At 34.7% G+C, this 22,983-nt stretch overlaps 1 protein-coding gene across 2 annotated transcripts in view; it reads left to right on the plus strand.

Annotated features, from left to right (window-relative positions):
• The window catches only part of LOC149791363 (non-homologous end-joining factor 1-like), a 34,051-nt gene that overhangs the window by 6,496 nt on the left and 4,572 nt on the right, over positions 1-22,983 (plus strand). For both annotated transcript variants that reach the window (XM_089969911.1, XM_089969912.1), the window contains exons 2-5: positions 5,619-5,831; positions 12,554-12,692; positions 16,003-16,064; positions 21,582-21,696. In XM_089969911.1, coding sequence (XP_089826037.1) covers positions 5,619-5,831; positions 12,554-12,692; positions 16,003-16,064; positions 21,582-21,696 — 529 coding nt within the window. The remainder of the gene's footprint in view (positions 1-5,618; positions 5,832-12,553; positions 12,693-16,002; positions 16,065-21,581; positions 21,697-22,983) is intronic.

Consider the following 22,983-nt stretch of genomic DNA (forward strand, 5'->3'; position numbering starts at 1 on the left):
GATGTGTTATATGTGTCTCTGGTTGTAGCAACTATCACTGGACGATTTCCAAAAGTTATCATTTGATGATAAAAAAATAATAAATGGTAATTTGTGTTTTAAGAATAGAATTGTGACCTAAAGATTTAAATGCAACATGTGCATTATTTTCTTCATCTGACTTGAGCATTAATCAATAGGTCCCATAAATGGAATTATCTTACATTACCATTTTAAATTTTTCATCTTAGCAATCCTCATCTTTGTTGAAATGCATCTTGATAAATTCCAGATTGTGGCCACATACATCTTGGAATATGGTTAACAGTGAAACCTCGAATTGGTTATGTCACAGATTATTAAGGGAAGTTCACCTTAACACCTCCTGTAGGGTAATGAGTAGTGGGAAATCCAAAATCATTGTATCCCAAAAGCAACACCTGTAAATCTTTTCATGTAAGTGTTTTAAGACTAGACACCAGAGTCATCCTACCCCCAATGACCGTAACCCTTTAATAGTGGTTTGGGGGTGAACCAATTTGATTTCTTTAGGGGGTAGGGGTGACACCCATTAGATTTTTATTTTACTTGTTTATATTGTACATCTTTTCATGTGAGAACTATGTTAAGTTTTTGTCAAATTGTACATCTTTTTAGGCAAGAGCCATATAGATTTTATGTGTTTGTATTGCTCTAAATTGTACATCTGCTTTCCAGGGGAGAACCATATGGAAGCCAAGATGAAGGAGAACAGAGGGTTGTGATGGACTGGAAGAACTTAGGTGTCCTGTGATGATGTTCATTGATGAACCAGACAAGTTCTGGAAACAGATGCAGAAAATGTTTATTTCCCTTTGCTTAAAAAACAGGTATTAATGAAGCGGTATGCTCTTACAGTGTCCATTTGCAGAGAGATCTTGGCACATATTGGCAGATACCATTAAGACTGGCTTTTACGCTACCTGTTCACAAAGCCTCAATGACTTGCATTGGAAAGAGTTTCAGTTGACTGCAAAAAAAGTTGCTGTATCGCCTGCTGTTGCACTAAGCAGCACTAAGCAGAGTTGAGAGAAAAGGATTGCAAGAATATGCCACTTGATATCATCAATTTTTATGGGAAAGATGCAACTAGTTGAAAAAAGATGACTTGTCGTGTTGTGTGCAGCCCCAAATATATTTCTGATGTATTGCAGGCTGGGATTTCTTATTTAGATGCAGAGCCTGGGAGCAGTGAAAAAAAGTATAGTGATGATGACATTCAGTTTTTAGAAATGATGGAATGAATGGAGAAGAACATAAACTAAAAAGTACAGTTTCAGCTGCCCCAGGTAGTCGGTGTAAAATAATTTCTTCTGTAGAAAATATAGTCATGAAATTCCTTGAAGAAAATATAATTTACACACTTCAGTATGTGGAATATCTCTGTCATGATCACCAAAGGAGAAATATTTAGTTTCCAAACAAACAGTAGAGAACAAGAATTGTACAGAATTTTATAAGGACTGCTAACATTCTAGCCAAATATACTTATTTTGATCTTAATGTGTGAAGTATCTTTTATTATTAAACATTTCACAATTTACAGCATCAGTTGAATAACAAACCGATCTGTTATGCATTCAGCACACCAGCCCTTCCCTTGTTATTAATAAATGCGAGTTGGTTGCAATTTACTGTATTGTCATTTCTGGTAGATGAATAAAGAGATAGAGAAAACTACACCTTTATATATATATATATATATATATATATATATATATATATATATGGGGGCCCTGAGTGGCAGAGTGGTCTAAAGCGCTCATGGTTACGGATCACTGCCATCTCACCTCTGTGTGGGTTTGGCCTATGTGGGTATGTGAGAAAGCTTGCCAGTAGCTTCTCTTGGGTCGGTAGTTCTTTCTGGTGTTTTCCCGGGTTTTTCCTCCACCATTAATACTGGCTGCTATGTATAGCCTATCTTGTGCTGAAAAATGGTATTAAACCCAACAACAACAGTGTGTGTGTGTATATATATATATATATATATATATATATATATATATATATATATATATATATATATATGTATATATATATGTTTATCCTTCAGATAGTCTGACACTTCCTTACTACATTGATTGAATTTCAAATGTGTGCTTTTGCTAACTGTAGGGCATAGGGATATAACCAATGCTGACCTCTCTCTCTCTCTTTCTTTCTCTCTCTCTCTCTCTCTCTTTCATGGCAGTGACAGATTTTTTAGTTTTCCTCCACTGTTTATATTAATATTTATATGTTGCTTTCAACAGCATATTGATAAGAACAATAATAGTGGACCAAATATTAAATTTAGAACATTTCCAAACATATTGAATATGTTTCACACTTGGATAATTATCTTTATTTGTGCTTTTATACTTATTTTACCATGTCACAATAAAATTATACATTTCTTCACTTAATATTGTTTTGAGCGTTGAATTTTGGTATAGAGGTTTTCTGAAGTGAAATTTTGATGAGTTTTACATTGTAAATATACATGAATTCCGTTTATATGCATAGCTTGGGTCTGATTCTGAGGCTATGCATATAAGCAGAGTTGAATGTACACTGACTGACAGTCTTTGTTTGTGTCAAAATTTATGGTATGTGAAGTACTCTATCAGTTTGCCATGATGGCATAACTGTGTCACATGCCCTGGAGTTTCTCCACGGTAGAGACAGTACTCTTCATTATAGTACCTGAAAATGGGGGCATACATGTTAATATTTCTCAGTAGTTGAGAGATTCCTTTTCTTCTTAAATTAATGTTGTCTCTGTGGTAGAGGTTTAGGTTGACATATCCTGGTTCTGAAGAAAGATATGTGTTGTGGAATGTACTGTAGGTTGACATCTTCACATTGGTCAATTATTAGATCATTGATTTCTTTCACCCTGGTGTCCACACGAGGAGGTAGTCCTGATATCATTATTTTACATGTATCTGGGCTGCAATACCTAGCAGCAAACAGTAAACTTTCAGAATCTGCTCTGATTTGATTTAGTGACCTTCCATCACTGGCATCATTTCCACCTTCTAAAATAATAATTTGGTTGTATTTGGTTAGGTCAGCTTTAATTATTCTGTCTGTAATGTTGTCAGTTTTTGCACCTCTTAGAGTCTGTACCTCTGTTTTAAAAAGTCTCCTTGGTATTATAGTTTTCAATATTGAGGAGCCAATTATTAGGGTCCTATCTTTTCTGGCTTGTGATTTCATGTGAACTGGACTATGGGTTTGTATTTCAGAAACATCTCTTGGAGGAAGGAGTGCTGAAATTTGTCTCATTTGTGTGAGCTAATCGAGCTGATGACACATTTGTCTGAGCACTGTGAAATGCAGTTGTTGGTGCAGGCAACAGACTTGTCTAAGCTGAGGGCTTGCATGGGTGTACACTTATTGCTGTTGCAGGTGTGACACATGACTGAGAGGGGGTGCTGTTGTTTGCAATGCAGGATTACTTTGGGTATCAGTTGTTACTTGCATGGCAGTTTACATTTTCTTTGGCTGGTATTGGGATTGTCTGTGTCTGGGCATCTGACATTGTTTCTATTTGGGAGTCCGTCTGAATTTTTGTTTCACATGAGGTTACTTGCTCAGTAATCCTTCCCTGTGCTGACTTAGTAGCATGTAACTGTAGTTTTAATTCAATTTGGGCTTCCAGGTTCCTATTGTTTTTTGAGGTACACACATGAAGTAATCATTATGGTTAAGCCATCACTGTAATGGTCATGATTATGGAGCGTGTGATTGCCTGACACTCTGGAGGGGTGTTAATTTTATTGCCTGAGTCATCTAGGTCAAAGACTTTCGGAGCTATTTTATGTTTGGTTAACAGTGTAGATGTCAGCATATAACTGTCTTTAGCATGGGTATTCTCATCCTGTCTACATTTACAGATAATATGATCTAACCATGTGAAACATTTCAGCCCCTGTATATGTAAGACACATGTTGTTTTATACAATGTAGCTGTCTTATGTTCTGTAGATACCACCATTTTGAACACTTGAACTGCATGAAGTCATGCAAGGTTCTGAATCCAACAGCAGTTTTACAAACTCAAATGTTTGTGGATCTATATGCACAGTGACACTGTATTTATTATGTTTGACCCTCAGGAATTCCAGATAAATGTCAGCCATACTGGATAGCTCTAATCATCATCTGTACCATTGTTTTCATTTTCACTCTGTACATGACTTTCCTGCATGAGATTATCTGTGTGGCTCTGATCTTCAGGTATATCAGACATTAAAAAGTCAGAGAATGATGCAGAAAAGGTTGAGCTAAGTGTGTTGAGTAAGGAACCTACAAGGCTGGTATTTAAATATTATCCATGATTCTGATATTTTCAGCTAGTTCATAAGAGGGATAGAAAGTATAATGTGAAATCCTAATATATGACCAGCACATATCCATAAACTTTTGAAAGAAACTTGCATAATGTGTTTGAGTTGGTATCATCGAAAGTTCAGATATGGTAGATGTAGTTCAGTTTAAAATTTGAATCCACTTAGGTGGCCCTCTTGGATAACCTAAAATCATTTGTTTTGAACAGGTTTCCAAATTCACTTGAATAAATGAAAGTGTGCTCATTAAATTTCACTTAAACTTACACTAACTTAATATTGTCATAAATCCACAGTATAAATTATGGCAATAGGTATTAGCATATTTAACACCAGTTTTTACACCAATGTTGAGATGAGCTGTGTTAGAACTATCCACAGACATGGCAGCCGTCAAATTGAACAATCAGTAGACACTCATCAATGACTAGGCCTGTCATAGTGCATACATATATATACATACATACATATATATATATATATATATATATATATATATATATATATATATATATATATATATACACACACACTATAGTCTGTTTTCTGAAAAAGAAAACATTAAAAAAAAGGGATGTAAATAATAGATTATAATGGTTGGGGGGCAAACATGTGAGATAAGCCCACTTTGCAATCCAGTCTCCCACTTTAAAGTTTTCATGTCTGCATAGACTGAAAATTAGGGGAAACCCAGGAGCCAATGCACAATGTGCAATGCTGTATTGCTTACCTAAGAACCCACACTGAAAGTTCCTCCCCTGAAAATGAGAATTAATACACAAAGTATACTGCTGCCACCAATGTCAAAAATTGTCACCTTTCACACTGAGCATTAAATGCCACACGAGTAACAGGTCCAAACCTTTAGTTGGCTACTTCCAAAGATAATGAGAAGGTTGACTGTCTCATCCAGAGTCACTTCTCAGAGACATTGAAATACATCCCCTGTTGTGCAGTCAGCTACTGAGAGATGGATCCTTGACCATACACATGGGATGTGATAATACAAAATATACCTATCACTGTCACTAATTGCTGCTCGATCTATGTTACCAAGAGCATTATATCCCACTTGAGTAACTGGTCCAACCCCATAGTCTTATGGTACATATATTTGTGTTGGACTGTCAGGCAGAAGAGCAGAGTTTAATTCCCTATGTAGCTACTGTCATTGAGACTATACTAATAAATAATTAATTCATTATATTGTGAAGTTATGAGTATTTAAAGGTTTCATGGTAATGAATATATTGTTACTCATTTCAGGCACTGAATCCCAGCCTTGAAGTCTCTCTGATTCAAATCCTTGAGCACATTCAGGGTGCTCTGGAGAAGACATTGAGGGATGCAGAACTGAAGATAAGCTTGGATCCAATTAGAGATGGGATTAATCATGAGAAAGTCATGACCATTACCTCTCGATTGGTCGGGGTGCCATTTATATGGAAATTCTTATGCTCACTGGAAGACTCGAGAATGGTGAGGAATTGAGAAATGGTTTTTGATTGTTGATTGAAGGAAATATATTATATTGGTTTAAAAAATTAAACAAGTTGTTGTTGTCTTGGGTTTAACACCATATCTAAGCATGCGATAGGCTATACAGAACCTGGGAAAACCAGTTAGATCCAGTTCCCCAAAGGAAGCTACTAACAGCTTTCTCACATACAACAGCCGAACCCAAGACACCAACCCATGTGGACACAGGTAAGATGGCACTGATCAGTAAAGGTGAGCGCTTTAGACTACTCTTCCACCCAGGTCCCTAATAATTTGTATCTTTGTTGCAGTAAATTTATCTCTGACCATTGATGTAAATGTACCTCTGACTTGAAGTAAATGTACCCCTGACTGTTGAAGTAAATGCATCTCTGACCATTTAAGTAAATCTCAGATTGAAGACGTAAATGTATCTCTGATTGTTGAAGTAAATGTACCACTGACCATTGAAGCAAATGTATCTTTGACTTAAATTAAATGTACCTTGAACAATCATCAATTTTTTTTAAACACTCACTATTGGTTTTCTGGTCTTATTTAATTTAAATTTATTTTGACAGATAGAAAACAAACTTTGTTTTATACCTCACTGAGCAGTTATAAGGTATGATAGTGGTAAAGTTGTTGATTGTACCTCTGGGTACTTGATGTACAACAAGGGTTCAGGTTTTCAGTGTCTCTCAAGACACAGTGTTCAGTTTGTCAATGTACCTCTGGGGACTTGACGAACAACAAGGGTTCAGGTTTTCAGTGTGCCTCAGGGGACTCGAGACACGTGTTTAGGATGTCAATGTACCTCTGGGGACTTAATGTACAACAAGGGTTCATGTTTTTTTCATGCCTTAGGGGACTTAAGGCACAAGTGTTCAAGTTGTCAATGTACCTCTGGGGATGTGAGGTATGAAAAGGGTTCAGGTTTTCAGTGTGACTGTGGGGACTTGAGGCACAACAAGACTGCAAATTTTGTATCAGCCCCATGTTATGTGGGATTGATAGCTGGATGGTCCATATTGCAAGAAATTTATATTATGAAGGTTTTACTCATTACTCAAGTTTAACAATTACGCCTTTTGGTTACTACATTAGATGGCTCAAATTGGATTGACAATCAGAATTAATGAAAAGACATTCAGCAGTTGTGTTGGAAGGTTTTCATGAAGATGAAACAAAACTGGTTCTAAAATGTTCTTCCTATAACATCCCCCAACTGAAAACATTTTGTTTGCAAGCATTTGTAAACCAACCCAAATAAAAAAATGTATGGTTCTGGTTACCTGACCAACCCTATTTTTCTCCTGCAGACATTGATTTTTGGGGGTCAGAGGAAGAACAAATTGGAAAAGAGAAAATTTGGTGAGAAGACAAAAAATTACAAAGGGATGTAACTATGATTGAAGTTGAATTCAGGATACAAATGATGCTTATTTTATAGTTTATGACCCACTAACACTAAAAAAAATTCAGTTTAACCAAAACTCGTGTCCTCATTTGTTTGGTTACATTATATTATCCAAGACATTATGCAAATAATTTGGAATTGCTTCAATATTATTAATATTAAAACTATATTATGTTTTTGTGTTCATGTATGTGTTGTTTTATCAGCATGTCTATTGCATCACAATGAAATGATCCCTTTTTCTCATACATTTTCAAGTATTATCAAAGAAAGCTGATAATGTATTGGTACATCATGACAAAGAGTGATACATGTCCAACTCTACCACTGGACATTTTTATTTTGAGTCACTTGAAAAGCATGCAGTATTTACATTTATGCAATACAGAAATTCTAAACAAAGATGGACATCATTTCAGATATGAATTTTGCATAGAATTTTAGAAGATAGGTGGAAATTCTTCATCATTGGTGTTTACATTTACGGATTCAAGCTATCCACTCATAAAATAAATTAAATGTGACTCTTTGTTTTATATGTAGAACTTAATATTATTTGTCAAATCCATTACAAAGGTTTGAATTAGAAGATTTGCATGTGCCAATAAATAAAAACATTCCTGAATTCTATGCTCGAATGAACAAGAGAATAATGAGGATGGGGGCATGAAATGTTTTTCATTTCATACTGCAATAGCAGTTGATTTCCCCTGGATATGCATCATACAGGTAACACCCATTATAATGCAGTGCTCGGGGTCCAAAGAATAACATCATGATATAAGCCAGATCACGTTAAAATGTTTTTGAAAAACTTCCCCATAGAAAATGTGCATTGAAATTGCAATGTCATCAGTTTTTACACATTAACCCCTAGTGATGATTTAACGGGGCAGGAGGTTTATATACACAATCATGCTTTCTCAGTTTTGCATGTACTGTTATAAAGACATTTTATTACAACAAATGATGAAACAAAATAAAAAGGCTTGTAACTTAATGTTTCGTAAACTTGTCAAAGCTTCATGTCAATGAAATAGACTTGTATTTTTAGTGCTGCATTAAAAAATGAATGGAAAGAATAACAATTTTTTATGGCTTTATATACTGCTATACCACTCCAGTGGCCTAGTGGTTAGCGCATCTGTCTTGGATGTGGGAGGTGACAGGCTCGAACCCTGGCCAAGTCATAACAAAGGTTACAAAATGGTACTAACAGCGCTCAGCATTTAAGATGTTAGTGTTAAGACTGGTTAGCCTGCTGTCAGGATAATGTGACTGGGTGGGACAGGATGCCACATGTCTACAGCATGATACCCCAGTGCTAGACATAACTATAAACTGTCACACTGCAGATATCATAGTGATGTGACAGAAGAATTGTTAAAGCTAGGTTAAAAATCCAAATCACACGCACATATACTGTTAGACACTATTTTACATGAAAATATCACAACTAAACCTCATTGTGATTCAAAGTTTATATTACAAATAAAAAATTTGTTTCTCCAACAACAGCAAAAAGCATTTTTATTTAGTAGTTAATGTTTCTGATCTGACTTGTTATTTTCTTTTTTTAAAAAGTTTCAGATGTTCATCAAGGTCATTAATATTTTTTCAAAATTTAAGTTAAATGACTAGTGTCTTAATTAGGAAAATAAAAAGTAATTATATTTAGTTATTTGTATAATGCTATATACCAGTATTACAGTAATTTATAAACTTTACCCCAAATGTTCTTCAGTCCAAATGTTTTTCAAAATTTGTTTTCATTTTCAATTTAAACTACATGGTTTTGTGATATTTTTCATTCAACAATTAATGTGCACTTTGAAACCTTGAAGGTGACATTGAACAGCAGCTGGTGTCTGGTCTAACTTTTGTTGCCTTGAGGCATTGAACAGCAGCTGGTGTCTGGTCTAACTGTTGTTGCCTTGAGGCAGAAAGCTACATTAGCAGATTTGGTGTCTGGTCTAACTGTTGTTGCCTTGAGGCAGAAGGCTACAGTAGCAGATTTGGTGTCTGATCTAACTGTTGTTGCCTTGAGGCAGAAAGCCACATTAGGAGATTTGGTGTCTGGTCTAACTGTTGTTGCCATGAGGCAGAAAGCTACAGTAGTAGATTTGGTGTCTGGTCTAACTGTTGTTGCCTTGAGGCAGAAGGCTACAGTAGCAGATTTGGTGTCTGGTCTAACTGTTGTTGCCTTGAGGCAGAAAGCTACAGTAGCAGATTTGGTGTCTGGTCTGTTGTTGCCTTGAGGCATTGAACAGCAGCTGGTGTCTGGTGTAACTGTTGTTGCCTTGAGGCAGAAAGCTACAGTAGCAGATTTGGTGGCTGACTTCAGAGTAAGAATGTCACTCCTCAGCCAGTACCTGATGCATGTAGAATGAAAACTGATCACAAAAAGTAGTATTTTTTTATATTTGGAGTCCTTTTGTGTTCATGGTGTGAATGAGCATTAGCAGACAATAGTTACACAATTCTGTACATTTTAAAAATTGTCATACTGTTTTTATTATAAACAATATTATTTTAAAGCTTTAAAGGTAAAGGTACATAAGAACCTTGTTGTAGCCTAGCTTGTATTTCACTTAAAATAGGATGCCACTTTATTCCTGTAGAATAAACATTGGAAAGAATTTTGGGAAATGTGTCATATTCTTCCATTGTCAGTGTTCTTGATCATACATGTATGGTGTAAATAGTAAGGCATTCATTTGTAATCTCATTTTCAAGGTTTTTTAGTATTACTGCTTTCAATAATTTCTTCAAACTGGGTTTAGGAAACAATATAAAAATAAAAGGAAAACTATGTGACAAATTAATAACTAGACGAAGCAGTTTTATCAAATTTCATTTATTGAAAAACATGGAAGTTACTGCTTGATGCAGAACAGTATCTACACATTTATGCATCTGTATATGCTGACAGGTACATGTACCTGTAATTAATCAACAGGGGCTGTGCATTGTAGCTTGGCAACTGTTCTGTTATGTGCTCTGTCATGGATACTGGTGGGAAGATATCCAAGAAATGTAAACCTTGTCTTTCCTCTGCATTACTTTCATTTCTCTGTTATAGTGTTTTGACCCTCAAAGTGAATACAACAGAACCATTGAGGGGTGCCACTAAACTCAATATGCCTAAAATAACATTTTTGGTGGATTTCTGCTACAATGAGTCAATATCAACTAGACTCTGGGGAAATGCACCAGACTGAGTGGATATCCATTGCTATTATTTGGTATTTAATCCCTTGCCCCTTTGTCCAAAGTCCAGTGGATTGAGTTGGCAATTTTAAGTCCATGCTGCATGTACTATATTCTGTCATCATTTTTTATACGCCTGCCAGAAGGTGGAGCATATTGTTTGATGTTTGTTTATTGACAATTATATTTCTGATGAACAGATATGCTACCAGAGTGCATGAATCACACAAACTTTGTACTGACTTGTGCACTTGGAGAACAATGAACTCCCATAAATTAGTTTAAAGCCACACATAAAAATGTACTCAGTACAGTATAAAAGTTTTTTTTTAAATGTTAACCCATAAGTCATGTAGAGTTGTCTTCCTTGTTTTAAGTCAGCAGCTGATTACATGTCTGGATTCTTCATCTTGGTCTGAAGGGCTCTTAATTTGATTAGCACATCAGGCATTCTTTTTACAAATGTTTGTTTAAAATATGGGCTACCTAGGGAACCAAAAAATGGCAGATCCTCAACACAGTTCATATTCAGATGATTTTGTTTGGCAAAATACTGGCTGATTATGGTGAAGATGACTGATTTTTAAAGTTTTGAAAAATACTTGATAATTTGAGATGTGAAAGTATTAGTGGAAATACTAGTGATTGGTAACCCAAAAATGATGTTGAATATTAGTCTGATGTACATGCTGGACAGACAAAACAGACGGCATGCCATTCAGTCCCCGTTTTAGCAGTATTTTTAAATGGAATTTGGAAAGGGCAAAATTGAAATGCAGACAATTTAAAATACTGATGTCTGAACAAGCAATGTATGGCATGACTTAAAATCCTTGTACAGCATATGAAACTGTTCAGAAATCTGGCATAGTAGTCAACAATGCACAAATTCAAAAAAGTGAAGCCTTGTCAGACCTTGTGTTAGTGAAAAAAATCTTACTTTGGAGCACAGATGTATAAGACAGTAACTCTGAGCTGTGCAAATTTGTGCAAAACAGCCATGGAAAGCTTACCATATTCAGTCTTGCTAAGATAGCTGTGCTTAGGCATGATTAGATACCATTTCTTCCTCACCCAGTTTTATTTTTTGCACCTCCCTTAATTTGATGGCCATGGGGGAGCTGCCCTGTTTAGAATGAATCCTTGCAACATCTCTGGATCAATCACTTGTGTTGTCCACCTGCCAAACACGTTGGGTGCCTTTGACTTGAGGAAAAATCCAATTGATTTTAGGATCAAATGTCAAGATCAGTGACTGAATAAAGGAAAAGAAAAATGGCTTTCACACAACAAATTGAGTTCTTCATAAGCTGCAGGTACTGATTTTTATTTCAATTCACTGTGTGTGACTGGATGAAAAAATTGTTTTCTGCACAATGACACTAGTTCTACATTACAAACATGAGCCAAACTTTGCAGATTGCTTGCACTTAGGGTAGGGAAGAAGCCTGTTGATTTTGGGGGTTAAAAGATTCAAGGTAAATGTATATGTAACTGAAAGAAAAAAATGAGTTCTTCACTATAACTTGAACCTAAAGTTACCAATCTTTGAGGATGGCTTGCACTTGTTATATGGGAGATCACTATTATGTTCAAGGTTAAAAGGTTGAAGTTTATGGTCACTAAGAAAGAAAATTTATTTTAGAAGAAAAACTTGAGTTCTCACCATCTGCAGTCACCAAATTTTGTGGATGTCTTGAATTTATGGTAAGAAAGAAATCTATAAATTTTTGTGATCAGAAGATAAAAAGGATTAAAAGAATTAAAATGGTTTCCATATCAACATAATAACTTTATGAATGACTTGCCCTTTGCATAAAGGACAAAAAGGTTGAAGGTCAGGGTTGTTCTGAATAAAAATGTCAGTTGCCTATATGAAAAGGACTATCAAGAGGCAGACCAGTAATGAGTTGTTCTTTTGTTTTATCTGAGGGTTTTTTAAATAGACCTCAGACAGCTTATTGTTCAGTTTTATTGTTTTGAATGCCTGGCCCGACCTTTTACCTGTACAGGTGCAACCACCTGGTTTCAAAATCATATTTTTAAAATGGTGCTCAAAGCATTTATTCATTGTGTTTTTTCTTCCCACCAGTCTTCCAATCACATGATTATCCCACTGATGGTCATGGTGTCAGAGCTAAAGCGGAGACAGAAAGAGCTGGTTAAAATTATCCAGAACAAGGACAGAGAAATTGAAGACTACACATCTCAGGGACTCGTACCAGTCAGGAGTAAGTATTACCTCCTTCTCTGCTGCTTCTGGCATGATTTTTTCTTCAAGTCCAATGATATAGAGACAGAGAACTACAAATCACTGAGCCAAAGCATCTAAGAATACTGCCACTCTTTACCTGGCAAGTTTACTGTCCTAGTAAAGAGAGGACTAAGGGCACCATAATGTCTAGGAATAAGTACTATTTCACTTTAAACCTTTCTGCTTACAGTCGTGGTTAGTAAGGGTATCAAATCCTGTTCCTATAGGGCAAGGACAGTGATTGAGAACTTCCTAGTCTATACATATAGTGAGTGTCATCATTAGTAAAGGGAGGTAATTCCATTTCTTAGGATAGGGAGATAGAAGACTACAAAGATGTAAGGAGTCAAAACATCCACAGGTAAACATTAGCAACAATTCACCTCCCTTTACTGATATGGTATGAAAGGGGAGATAGTTTATGCCGAATAAAGATAGAAATCGAAAGATGCAGGAGTGAGTATTACCACCCTCCCTGTGACAGAGTATGTTGACTGTTATGGTTAGTAATGGAGATGATCCTAATCTCAGCTATTAAAGAAGATTAGTGCTAAAGAGCATTTTGGGGTCAGGGAGTCTAACCCTCCAGAAGTGAAGAATATTCCACCAGACTTACATGCTTATAGAATAGCAGATCAGTGCTGCACAGTGCTTGCATTACATCTTGTTTGTTACTTTGAAATTCTCTAAGCCTACCTGCATTAGAACAGATAGAACTAGCTAGAGTACTCCAGGGTTTTAGAGGGTCAGTTTGTAAAGAAGTACAATTTATTCTGTCTGAATAAAGCTAGAAAGGGGGAAATAATTCATGAATTACCTCAACCTTTCCACTTCATTAACTTTTAAAACTGCTAGGAACGTACAGAAGGATAAATAGTTACAGGTCTCAATAAGTCAAATCTTTAAGGACTACATGTATATAAAGTTCCAGTATATTTTCATGTGTATAAAATTTTAAAGGTAGGTAACTGAAATTGCAGATTTTATTCTGTGAGGGAAAAGCAACCTGCCTTTACTGTATGCATAATTCAGATGGGCAGAATATTAACATTTCATATGATAAACATGGTGAATTTTTCTTAATGAGTGAAATTTTACTGATAAAATATTGTGATTTACAGAACAATAAAACCAGTTTATAATTCATAAATGATCACCTTTGGGATTAACAAAAAGGGTCCTTTATGAGCAGGTAACCTTTATATACAGGTACATTTTTGCGCTAAGACTGAAGTATTCCTGACCTTTTTATACAGGTAAATACGGACTAGGTTATATTTAAATGGGACTTAAGAATTCCATTATTTTATTGTTATGTATTTTCAATTTGTATTATTTGCTGGCTTTTCTTAAGGATTGTTATATATTTTGTATTAAGTTCTTGATATTGTCCATAATCAAGTTCCCTGTGTACCTGATAATGGATATTTATTTAGTAAAGAACAGAATACATAGCTGGATATTTCTCTATGATTGCAGATTAATTATTCAGATCATTATTAATGGTTAACATATTTGTAATCTTAGGCAGAATAAGTGTTTGGTAGATTAATCATTTCTTATTATTATTCACTGGAAATAATAACTCATGAATAATATTCTTGGACTGGAACATAAATTTGCAATTAGAGTGAATTCAAACAAAGACATTTATATTAGCAAAAGACTGTTAGCACATCATCACAATCCCGGCCACTGGCACATTAGCACCTTAGAGACTAGAGACACATCAGCATATTCAGTATTGGAATTGAATTGGAATACCTCTGGAATTCAGTTGTAACTTCATATATTTGGACTTGTGATAGAACTTTTAGGACTATTTGGGATTGAATTCACAATACTCTTAAGTTTCCAAGATTTCGCTATGTATTATAGGGAAATAAATTATTTGTTGAATTTTACAAAACTGTTGGTTCTTGCTCATTTCTGTTACTTAGTTTAAGACCATATAGTCGTAACATTTTATATACAGGTAAATATGGACTAGATTAAATTTAAATGGGACTTGGGTATTCTGTATTTTGTATAAATTAAATACTGACTAAGTTATATTTAATTGGGATTTTAATAATTGTGTATTTTACATAGTTTAGTATGGAACAGGTTATATTTAAATGGGACTTTGACTTTAATATATGGTTAAATATTTACTAGGTTATATTCAACTGGGACTCGAGAATTACTGGTCTTTATATACAGTTAAATATAGACTAGGATACATTTAAATGGGTCTTAAGTATTCCTAGACTTTATATACATATTAATGTTATATTGAGGCGAACATGTATTTAATTCAAGCAGAATTAGCCAGCAGTTCAATGTATTGTTATTAAAATAAATCAGACATAATTTTCAGATCTATTTGGGAATGGAGCTATGCCTTAAGAACTCTTATAATGTTTGCAATCACTTGGAAATAATTGGTTTAGAAAATAGCAAAGAATTCCTAATGATGTCGAGTTGCAGTAAAACCTCATAAGAGACCAGTGAGCAGCCTTTTTAAATTGTGATTTAAATTGTAAGATTTACTTAGAACAATAAACATGCTGTTTTTAAAACAAATTAAAATGAATAAATCTGTTCTCTTTTAGAAGAATGGCCTTGATTTTTTCGGTTGGTCAGAGCAACGAGTTCTACTAAATTTCATTTGGCCAAGGATCTGATTTGCTTTTAGATTTAAGCCAAAAGAGTGATTTTTTTTTAAAATCACATAATTAACAATAAACTTACTGTTGAGTTTGATTTGTTTTGGGCAAGAGAAGTAGTATATTTAGTGTGAAGGCAATTGGGTAAGGCAAGAGAAGTAGACATTTTAGTGTGAAGGCAAGAGAAGTAGTCTATTTAGTGTGAAGGCAAGAGACATAGTCTATTTAGTGTGAGGGCATTTGGTTTGGGAAAGATAAGTAGTCTATTTAGTGTGAAAGCAAGAGAAGTAGTCTATTTAGTGTCAATGCAATTACATTGGGCAAGAGAAGTAGTCTATTTAGTGTGATGGGAATTGGTTTGGGTAAGAGAAGTTGTCGATATAGTATGAAGGTAATAGGAGTAAACTGCCTTGCCCAAGGCACATTACAATAAAGAGCTTGGGTTGATCTGTTTTGGATTCAAACCCACACCCTTTTGGCTGGGAGTTCAGCACACTAGCCACCAAGTTATGGTGGCTCCAGCCTCCATTTGTCCACTATATCTCTGTTTCTAAATGCCCTCAGCCACAAGGGGTGGTAATAAACTTAAATAAAGTTTGTTCATGCCGTAATTCTGCTCTCCCTTATGTTTCATTTCAGAGACTCTGAAAACCGAACCATTTGTTGAGACAGCATTTGAGATGGCTATGATGACATCAAGGGTGAGTTATCAGTTAACAATACTTGTCTCCTTATGCATTGACAATAGTTATCTTGGTTTTATAAAATAATTTTTTTTATCTCACATACATTGTTTTGTAAATTAATATTGCTTGTCTCATATGCAATTTTTTTTCTTGAAATTTCATATTTGGAGACACAGGTGACAAAGACTCTGAAAATAATGCAAAGGTCAAAACATGTAGACACAATTGAAGAAAAAAATGTTATGAAAGTAAACATAGTGAACAGAGGTGGGGTTTTCCCATTGAATATATAATTGGGTGTTCATTTCTACTAGAATCAAAAACTGACTTTGCTGAGGTTGTCAATGATAATTTTGTAATTAACGGAACTTCATTCAGATTGTTTGGATTTGTGTATAATTGTAGTAAATCTTTTGATAAGAACCAGTAACCTTCATTTAACTGCTGCTTTCTCACTGTTACAGTTAAACATTTCTTTGTATTCTTATTTGCAAGACAAAAGACATATTATTGAGACTGTTGGTGATTCCATTGTAACAAACAGGACATTTTAGGTAGTTTTTCATTACTCATCATATCTTAATACCCAAACAAAACTTTCCTTGTTTGGAAGAGTGAACCATTTAGATTCCATTTTGCTTACAAATTCTTTTGAAGCCTAGAAATGTATAGCCTCCATGTCACAGAGTATTCAGAAAATATGGTTGATTGTGCCAAGTTTCACTTGATTTAAAATGCCGGTGAACTCGATGCACAAGTTACGAAAAAGAAAACAAAATGAAAATCTATAACCATTATAATATGAGAATCAGCTTTATTTTAAAACAATTTATAATTTGTTTGAAGAAATCAATAAGCTCAAGTGACCTTTTGTCATGCACAATGGATATGTAAGGGATAAATAAAATTTCATATTTGAAAATTCGTAATTTTAAGATTAAAATTGTAAAGTACAACAAATATTATGCATAGCAAAGAGAATAATCATCTAGTAGCTAACAAAAATACATGCTTACTGATGTTAAAGATGAAGGTATGCATTAAAACTGGAACACTTCTTACAACCAGATGCATATTGAATTGTGCTAAAGGACATAACAGGAATATGTAATACCCATGATGAGTAAGACATCATAATAAACTTCCAACAAGTAGGGAGAAATATTACATGCAAATTGGAGAAAATGTGTCATTAAAGGTTTAAATGTCTTTATTTTTGCATCAAGATTGTCAGGAAAATGTACCTTACTCTCCCTTTAGTGATGCAGTTTTTATCTGTAGCAAGATGAAATAGATCAATTATTTTTTGATAATTTAAAAATTATTTTATATTGAAGATATAAAAATTATTTTATAATGAAAATATAACAAGAATGAAATAACAAAATACATAAGATATCCAAGAAATATTTGAAATAAATAAATGTTATCTCTCATTGATGCAGTTTGATGTACATCTAAATAGAAGCAGAAAAAACGTTTGCTAACTCAGATATTGAGGAATTAATCAAATTATGCAAAATACTCAAGAAACCTGGATTTTTTTTATTAAAAATATCAAAGTACATTAACAGTGGTTAAATAAAAAAAAGGAAGTTCACTGTTAAGCATTCTTTTCAGTTTGCATCAATATTGACAGAGAAAATAATTTTCATTGCTTGGGGAAATAACTAGCTGCACATAACATTTGATTTGGAAAACACACCCAATGTTCTTTGCCCTTAGGCAATGTGATCAGAGACTTGATTCAGTACAGTAACCAACCATCCTAAAAAAATAGTATGGCAATTGACAAAACAAACAATTATTTCATTCTTAGTAACATCACTAGGCATAACAAAATTCTCAGTATACTGCCTACACTTTCAAAGTTTCTCTTTTTGCATTATCAGTATACTTACAGCATATAAAAGTGGTCTCCCTCTTTCTATTTTCTTTCATTCTGTCCCTTCTTAGATGATCTTCTCTGGTGGCAGTGTCTTATCTGATTTTCTTCCTCCATGCTGCTGTTCTGTCTGCACCTGTCACCTTTCTAGCTTTAGTCGAGATGCTGTCACTAAAAAGAAAACTCTAACTTCCTTGTGATTTTTTTTTTTTGCTCTCAGACATTGTAAAGAAATAGTCTAATTCTTTCCTCTGTTTATTTAGTAGAAAATTAAAACTAAGACAGACAGAACTAGGTTAATTATATTTAATTTATATTTAATGTTTGTCTGTGATTGACGAAAGACGAAAGAGTTTTATATTACCTAGCTTAAATCATGATTGTGATTGAGGGTTGTGAATGGAATTTATACCTACCTAACTTTTGTCATGATTTAAAGTAGTAAACAAGATGTTGTGTTTAAAAATTTGTGGAAATTTCTATTAGTTTTCTGGAAAATACTTTTGCATCACAGGTCAAACAGAATTGCATATAAAAGCGATTTGGTAAACAATTATTCATTCCAGATCAGTCCTGGAATCATTTACATCTGTGTTCAGATATAATTTGTAAGTGGTTCTTTTTTTCAATTATTCATTGGAATTGCAAAGGACTTATTGACTTTTTGGACTAAAACACTATTTTGGGATTATTGAAAACTCCTTCAACGACACTCTGGATTGTATCACAGTGACACATCAGAACAATCTAGACTGTTTGAATTCACTCTGAAAAGTGTGTACGTTTGGATTTGTGATGAAACATTTAGGATTATTTGGGATTTACTTCACAATACTGTCGCTGTTGAAAATTGTTGTTTTCACTTCTTCGGATATTTACTTCATTACCTAAAGTTGTAACAAATGTACAAGGTTCATCAGTTCTAAAAGTGTCCTGTGGTTTAATCATTTATCTTATTTAGGTCCTTTTTTCATAAAATTTGGTTTGATATCTAAACAGTTTAGGTAAGAAAATTTTTTTTTGCCTCAAATTGAATTTGAAAATTATGATTTCACCTTTAATTCTGCATTTTTCTTCCACCGTTTTCAAAAGTAAAGAAAAAATGTTGATTGATCATCAAAAGAAAATTCACTGTTGGTTTCATAAATCCTGTATCTTGTCCCCATAGAATTCATATCTTTGAAAAATAAAAATTTGATATTACTTTTCATGGAATTGCCCCAATACAACTTTTATATGACATGTTTGAAGTTGGACTAATTTCTGTTAGATCATGGAAATTTGATTAGGATATGTTTGAAAGATATGGTCCATTTTTTATGTGGGTGGGGGTTGAATTTTTGCAACACCAGTTTGTAGTACCCCTGTGGGTTCATGGTTGTAGAATATGCCCAATGCATTCTTGCAGCACGTCATAAGAGATGATCAAGTGGAGGCAACCTGTTGGACTTAGTAGTTGAGTCAAAGGGGAGACAAATGAGTCGCTACCAGATGCAACACACTAGTCTACTTATTACCAGACCAGTGGTAGGATATGCCCAGTGTAGGCAAATCAGCTTGTCTCAATGACCCCAACTTCCTTGTCTAACTCTTTCTTTACCTTTTTAACCCTATATATCTCTTAAAATACCACCATTTCCTAACATATCCTCATTATCTTTTTTGCCTGGGTTATCTTATTTACCTCTCAGAAGACTTCCTGAAACACATTAGCTTAAACAGGTCAATCAGGAGGTATCTTTACTGTCTGAATATCCCACTTTTGTATACCTGGCACTTGATAAGTGTCCCTTAGACTCTGGTGGCTGGGTGTTCATGTGTCATGGATATGTAACAAAAGCACAATGGAAAATAATATTAAAGAAAGTGTTAAAAAGAACAAAACTTTTACCTGATTCAGACAAAAATCCATGTGTTGTGAGTTCATTTCCATGTTTTATAGTCATCCTAACAAAATAAACATCTAGGCTCTTTGCTGCACTGTCTCCATTTATAGTTGAAAAAACTATATTTGTTGACTTACCAAAAGCCATGGAAACATTAAAATTTGATGACTTGGTTGTGGAGTGTGATCAAAAAGGGCCGACTGCAAATATTAAAAATATTTATACTTGTTACGATATACCAGTAACCACTTTTGCTCGGTTATCACTGAAATCATCCAAGAGCATGATTCACTGCCATAACGTGATGAGATTCTGTGAAAAGAAAGCCTCCTTTTGCATCTGTTTTTCAATCCAACTGCAAAATTTGATATGAAAATAGACCATGTGTGATTGGTACCTATAGCATTAGAATATCTTCCAGCTTTGACAAGATATAAATAGACATTTCAAAAATCCAAAAGTCATTTGTTTCTGTAATACCTCTTTGGCTTCTTAATGTTCTCCTTACACACCATGAAGGAAAAATTTCAGACGAAAAATCCTTTCATTTTATAACTCTTATAAGGAACTTCTCATCAAATTTAAGAACTACGCAAGAATTTATGGATTTCTTGAAGGATAATTAAAAGCAGCTGCAGCCTTCATGGAAATCACACTACAAAACTTAGTTGCCAGATGGTGGTTAAAATATTTTTACAGAAAAATGACAATGGACCTTGACCTGAAATGTATAGAAACCAACAATATTTTTAATTCTATAATCTTCCCCTATTTACTGTCAGTACTTCAATCACTCCACAATAGGAAGTTAGAAAACCCATTATTGGCCAATATTCTTGTTAAATATAATGTGCTGTGTACTTCCCACAATATAATGGTTACCACAAAAAAAGCTTTATATGTCTGCTCCTAAATGAATGGTTTTATCGACATGGAATTTGCATTAAAACACTGTTATAGCAATGTTCAGTTAGTTCCATATGTAAATGGTGTACAACTGACCTCCAAAATGTCACTATTTTTGGCAGTCTTATAAATCTTTCTGTCACTACTCTCCTTGCATGACTGATGGCCTTGACATAGATTTTCACTTAAACACATCTTAGTATTTAATGGTTCATACTGAAATTAGTGCAGATCTTGCCACCAGCGTATCAGAAATTTTGTGAAAGAGTAATAAAAACCAAAAATCTAATTGACCTTGGGAGTCAAGTCAAAGGTTGATGCTTGCATTTTGTACTTCAGCAAGTTTATGAACATTGTATGCATACAAGTGAATTTTCACTTTGTATTTAGTTGCATTCCAGTGAACACACTAATTGCCAGTACTGTGATGTTGATTTTAAAGTCTTGTCTTCAGGTTTTGACCATCATGGCTTGTGAACAAGGTAATATAATTACAAATGTATTTTTATCAAATCCATCATATTTGTTTATCTGACAAATACTTCGCAAGAATGGGCCATGCGATATAAATTGCTGACCTTTACCAATCGCTGCCATCTCACCTCTGTCCATATGGGTTCAAGTCTCGGGCTTGGCCAATATGAGTATGTGAGAAAGCTTTCAGAAACTTCCATGATTTGATGCGTCAAACCAGGTTTTTTCCAGGTTTTTCCTCCACTAGTTAAACTATAACTAGCATATCCTATCATATCATACATGGATCCAACTTCCAACTTTTTTTGGGGGGGGTTGCAAGCACTGTGAAAGATCACCATTGTCAGTATAACATTGTTTCATTGCATGTTTTGTTTTCAGGAGTTTGTATACGAGTTGAAGAATTGTAGAACAAATACATTTAATACAAGTGGTCAAGATCTATACCGACAGGTCATGGCCGTTAACGCCTGGATTGAGAGGTCTCCAGATGAACGTAAGTTGAATTCAAGAAAAAATCCATTGTGAAAAATAGATTTCTGCAGGGCAGAAAAAATCTGAAATGGACATGTTTCTGTAGTAATTTTTATTTGGGCCTGGGTACATAATTTTTTAGATTGGAACAATCGGGAACAGTTTGCAATAAAAACAAAAATTGCTAATATTGGGAATTGTGCATAATTTTTAAATAGTTATGTTTGAAGCTGAGGCCAATTATCAGACTTGAGATGTCCACAAAAAATGTAATTTTTAAACTTGTCAGCAAAAACGGGTTTTTTTATAAATATACGGGGTATTTTAGACATATTATTATAGTTATTGAATTTTTCGCATAGATTAACATGTATAATTCATACAGTCATAATATTAGCACCAGGCTTTGTCTTATGGCCATGATTGCACTGGTCAGTTGTTCTTGTTGTAGGGTTTAATGCCATTTTTCAGCACACGATAGGCTATACATGGCAGCCAGTATTAATGGTGGAGGAAGAACCCGGAAAGAACCACCGACCCACGAGAAGCTGCTGGCAAGCTTTCTCACATACCCACATTGGCTGAATCAGAGACTCGAACCCATGCTGACAAAGGTGAGATGGCACTGATCCGTGATGGAGAGCGCTTTAGACCACTTGAGGCCCGCCCTGGTCAGTTGCAATCCTTCATGAAACAATCCCTTGAAGGCATAGTGGGCAATATTTATTTTTCAGACCAAGGAAAAACGTATCATTTTAAACCTCCATTACCATACAGAGCCCTTCAGATCTTGCCAAGGCTAGAAGTTGTCTGCCTATTTGGTCATATTTAGATCTGTTCTTGGCCTTCAATTGACACTATTAAACACATGTTCTTGGCATTTGATTTGCTGAAAAAATAAAACTCAATAATGGTTCTGTGAAATGCAGGCATGTCTGCTTGAGATGCTGTGGTGCTTGCCAATACAGCTAATGATGCTGACAAAGGACTAATTGTATCTATCTACTTTTGCAAGTGCTGTGGTTCTGTTGCATGCAGCCAACACAGAGCATCAATTGTATCCACTTCTGCAAGTGCTATGGTCAGATCCGAAGGTATCACACTGCTATGGTCCTGTTGATTGCGACTAATGATGCTGACGCAGGACCACAATTGTTCCTACTTCTGCAAGTGCTGTAGTCCTGTTGAATGCAAACAATGATGCAAACACAGGGCTATATTTGTCTGCATCTACCAGTGCTTGAAATGAGGTCAAAATTACATTATTATGTTATTATTATTCTAGCCAATGATAAATCAATCATCAATC

Source organism: Sinohyriopsis cumingii, chromosome 9, assembly GCF_028554795.1.
Source record: "Sinohyriopsis cumingii isolate HCF-2022 chromosome 9, ASM2855479v2, whole genome shotgun sequence".
Lineage (NCBI taxonomy): Eukaryota > Metazoa > Mollusca > Bivalvia > Unionida > Unionidae > Sinohyriopsis > Sinohyriopsis cumingii.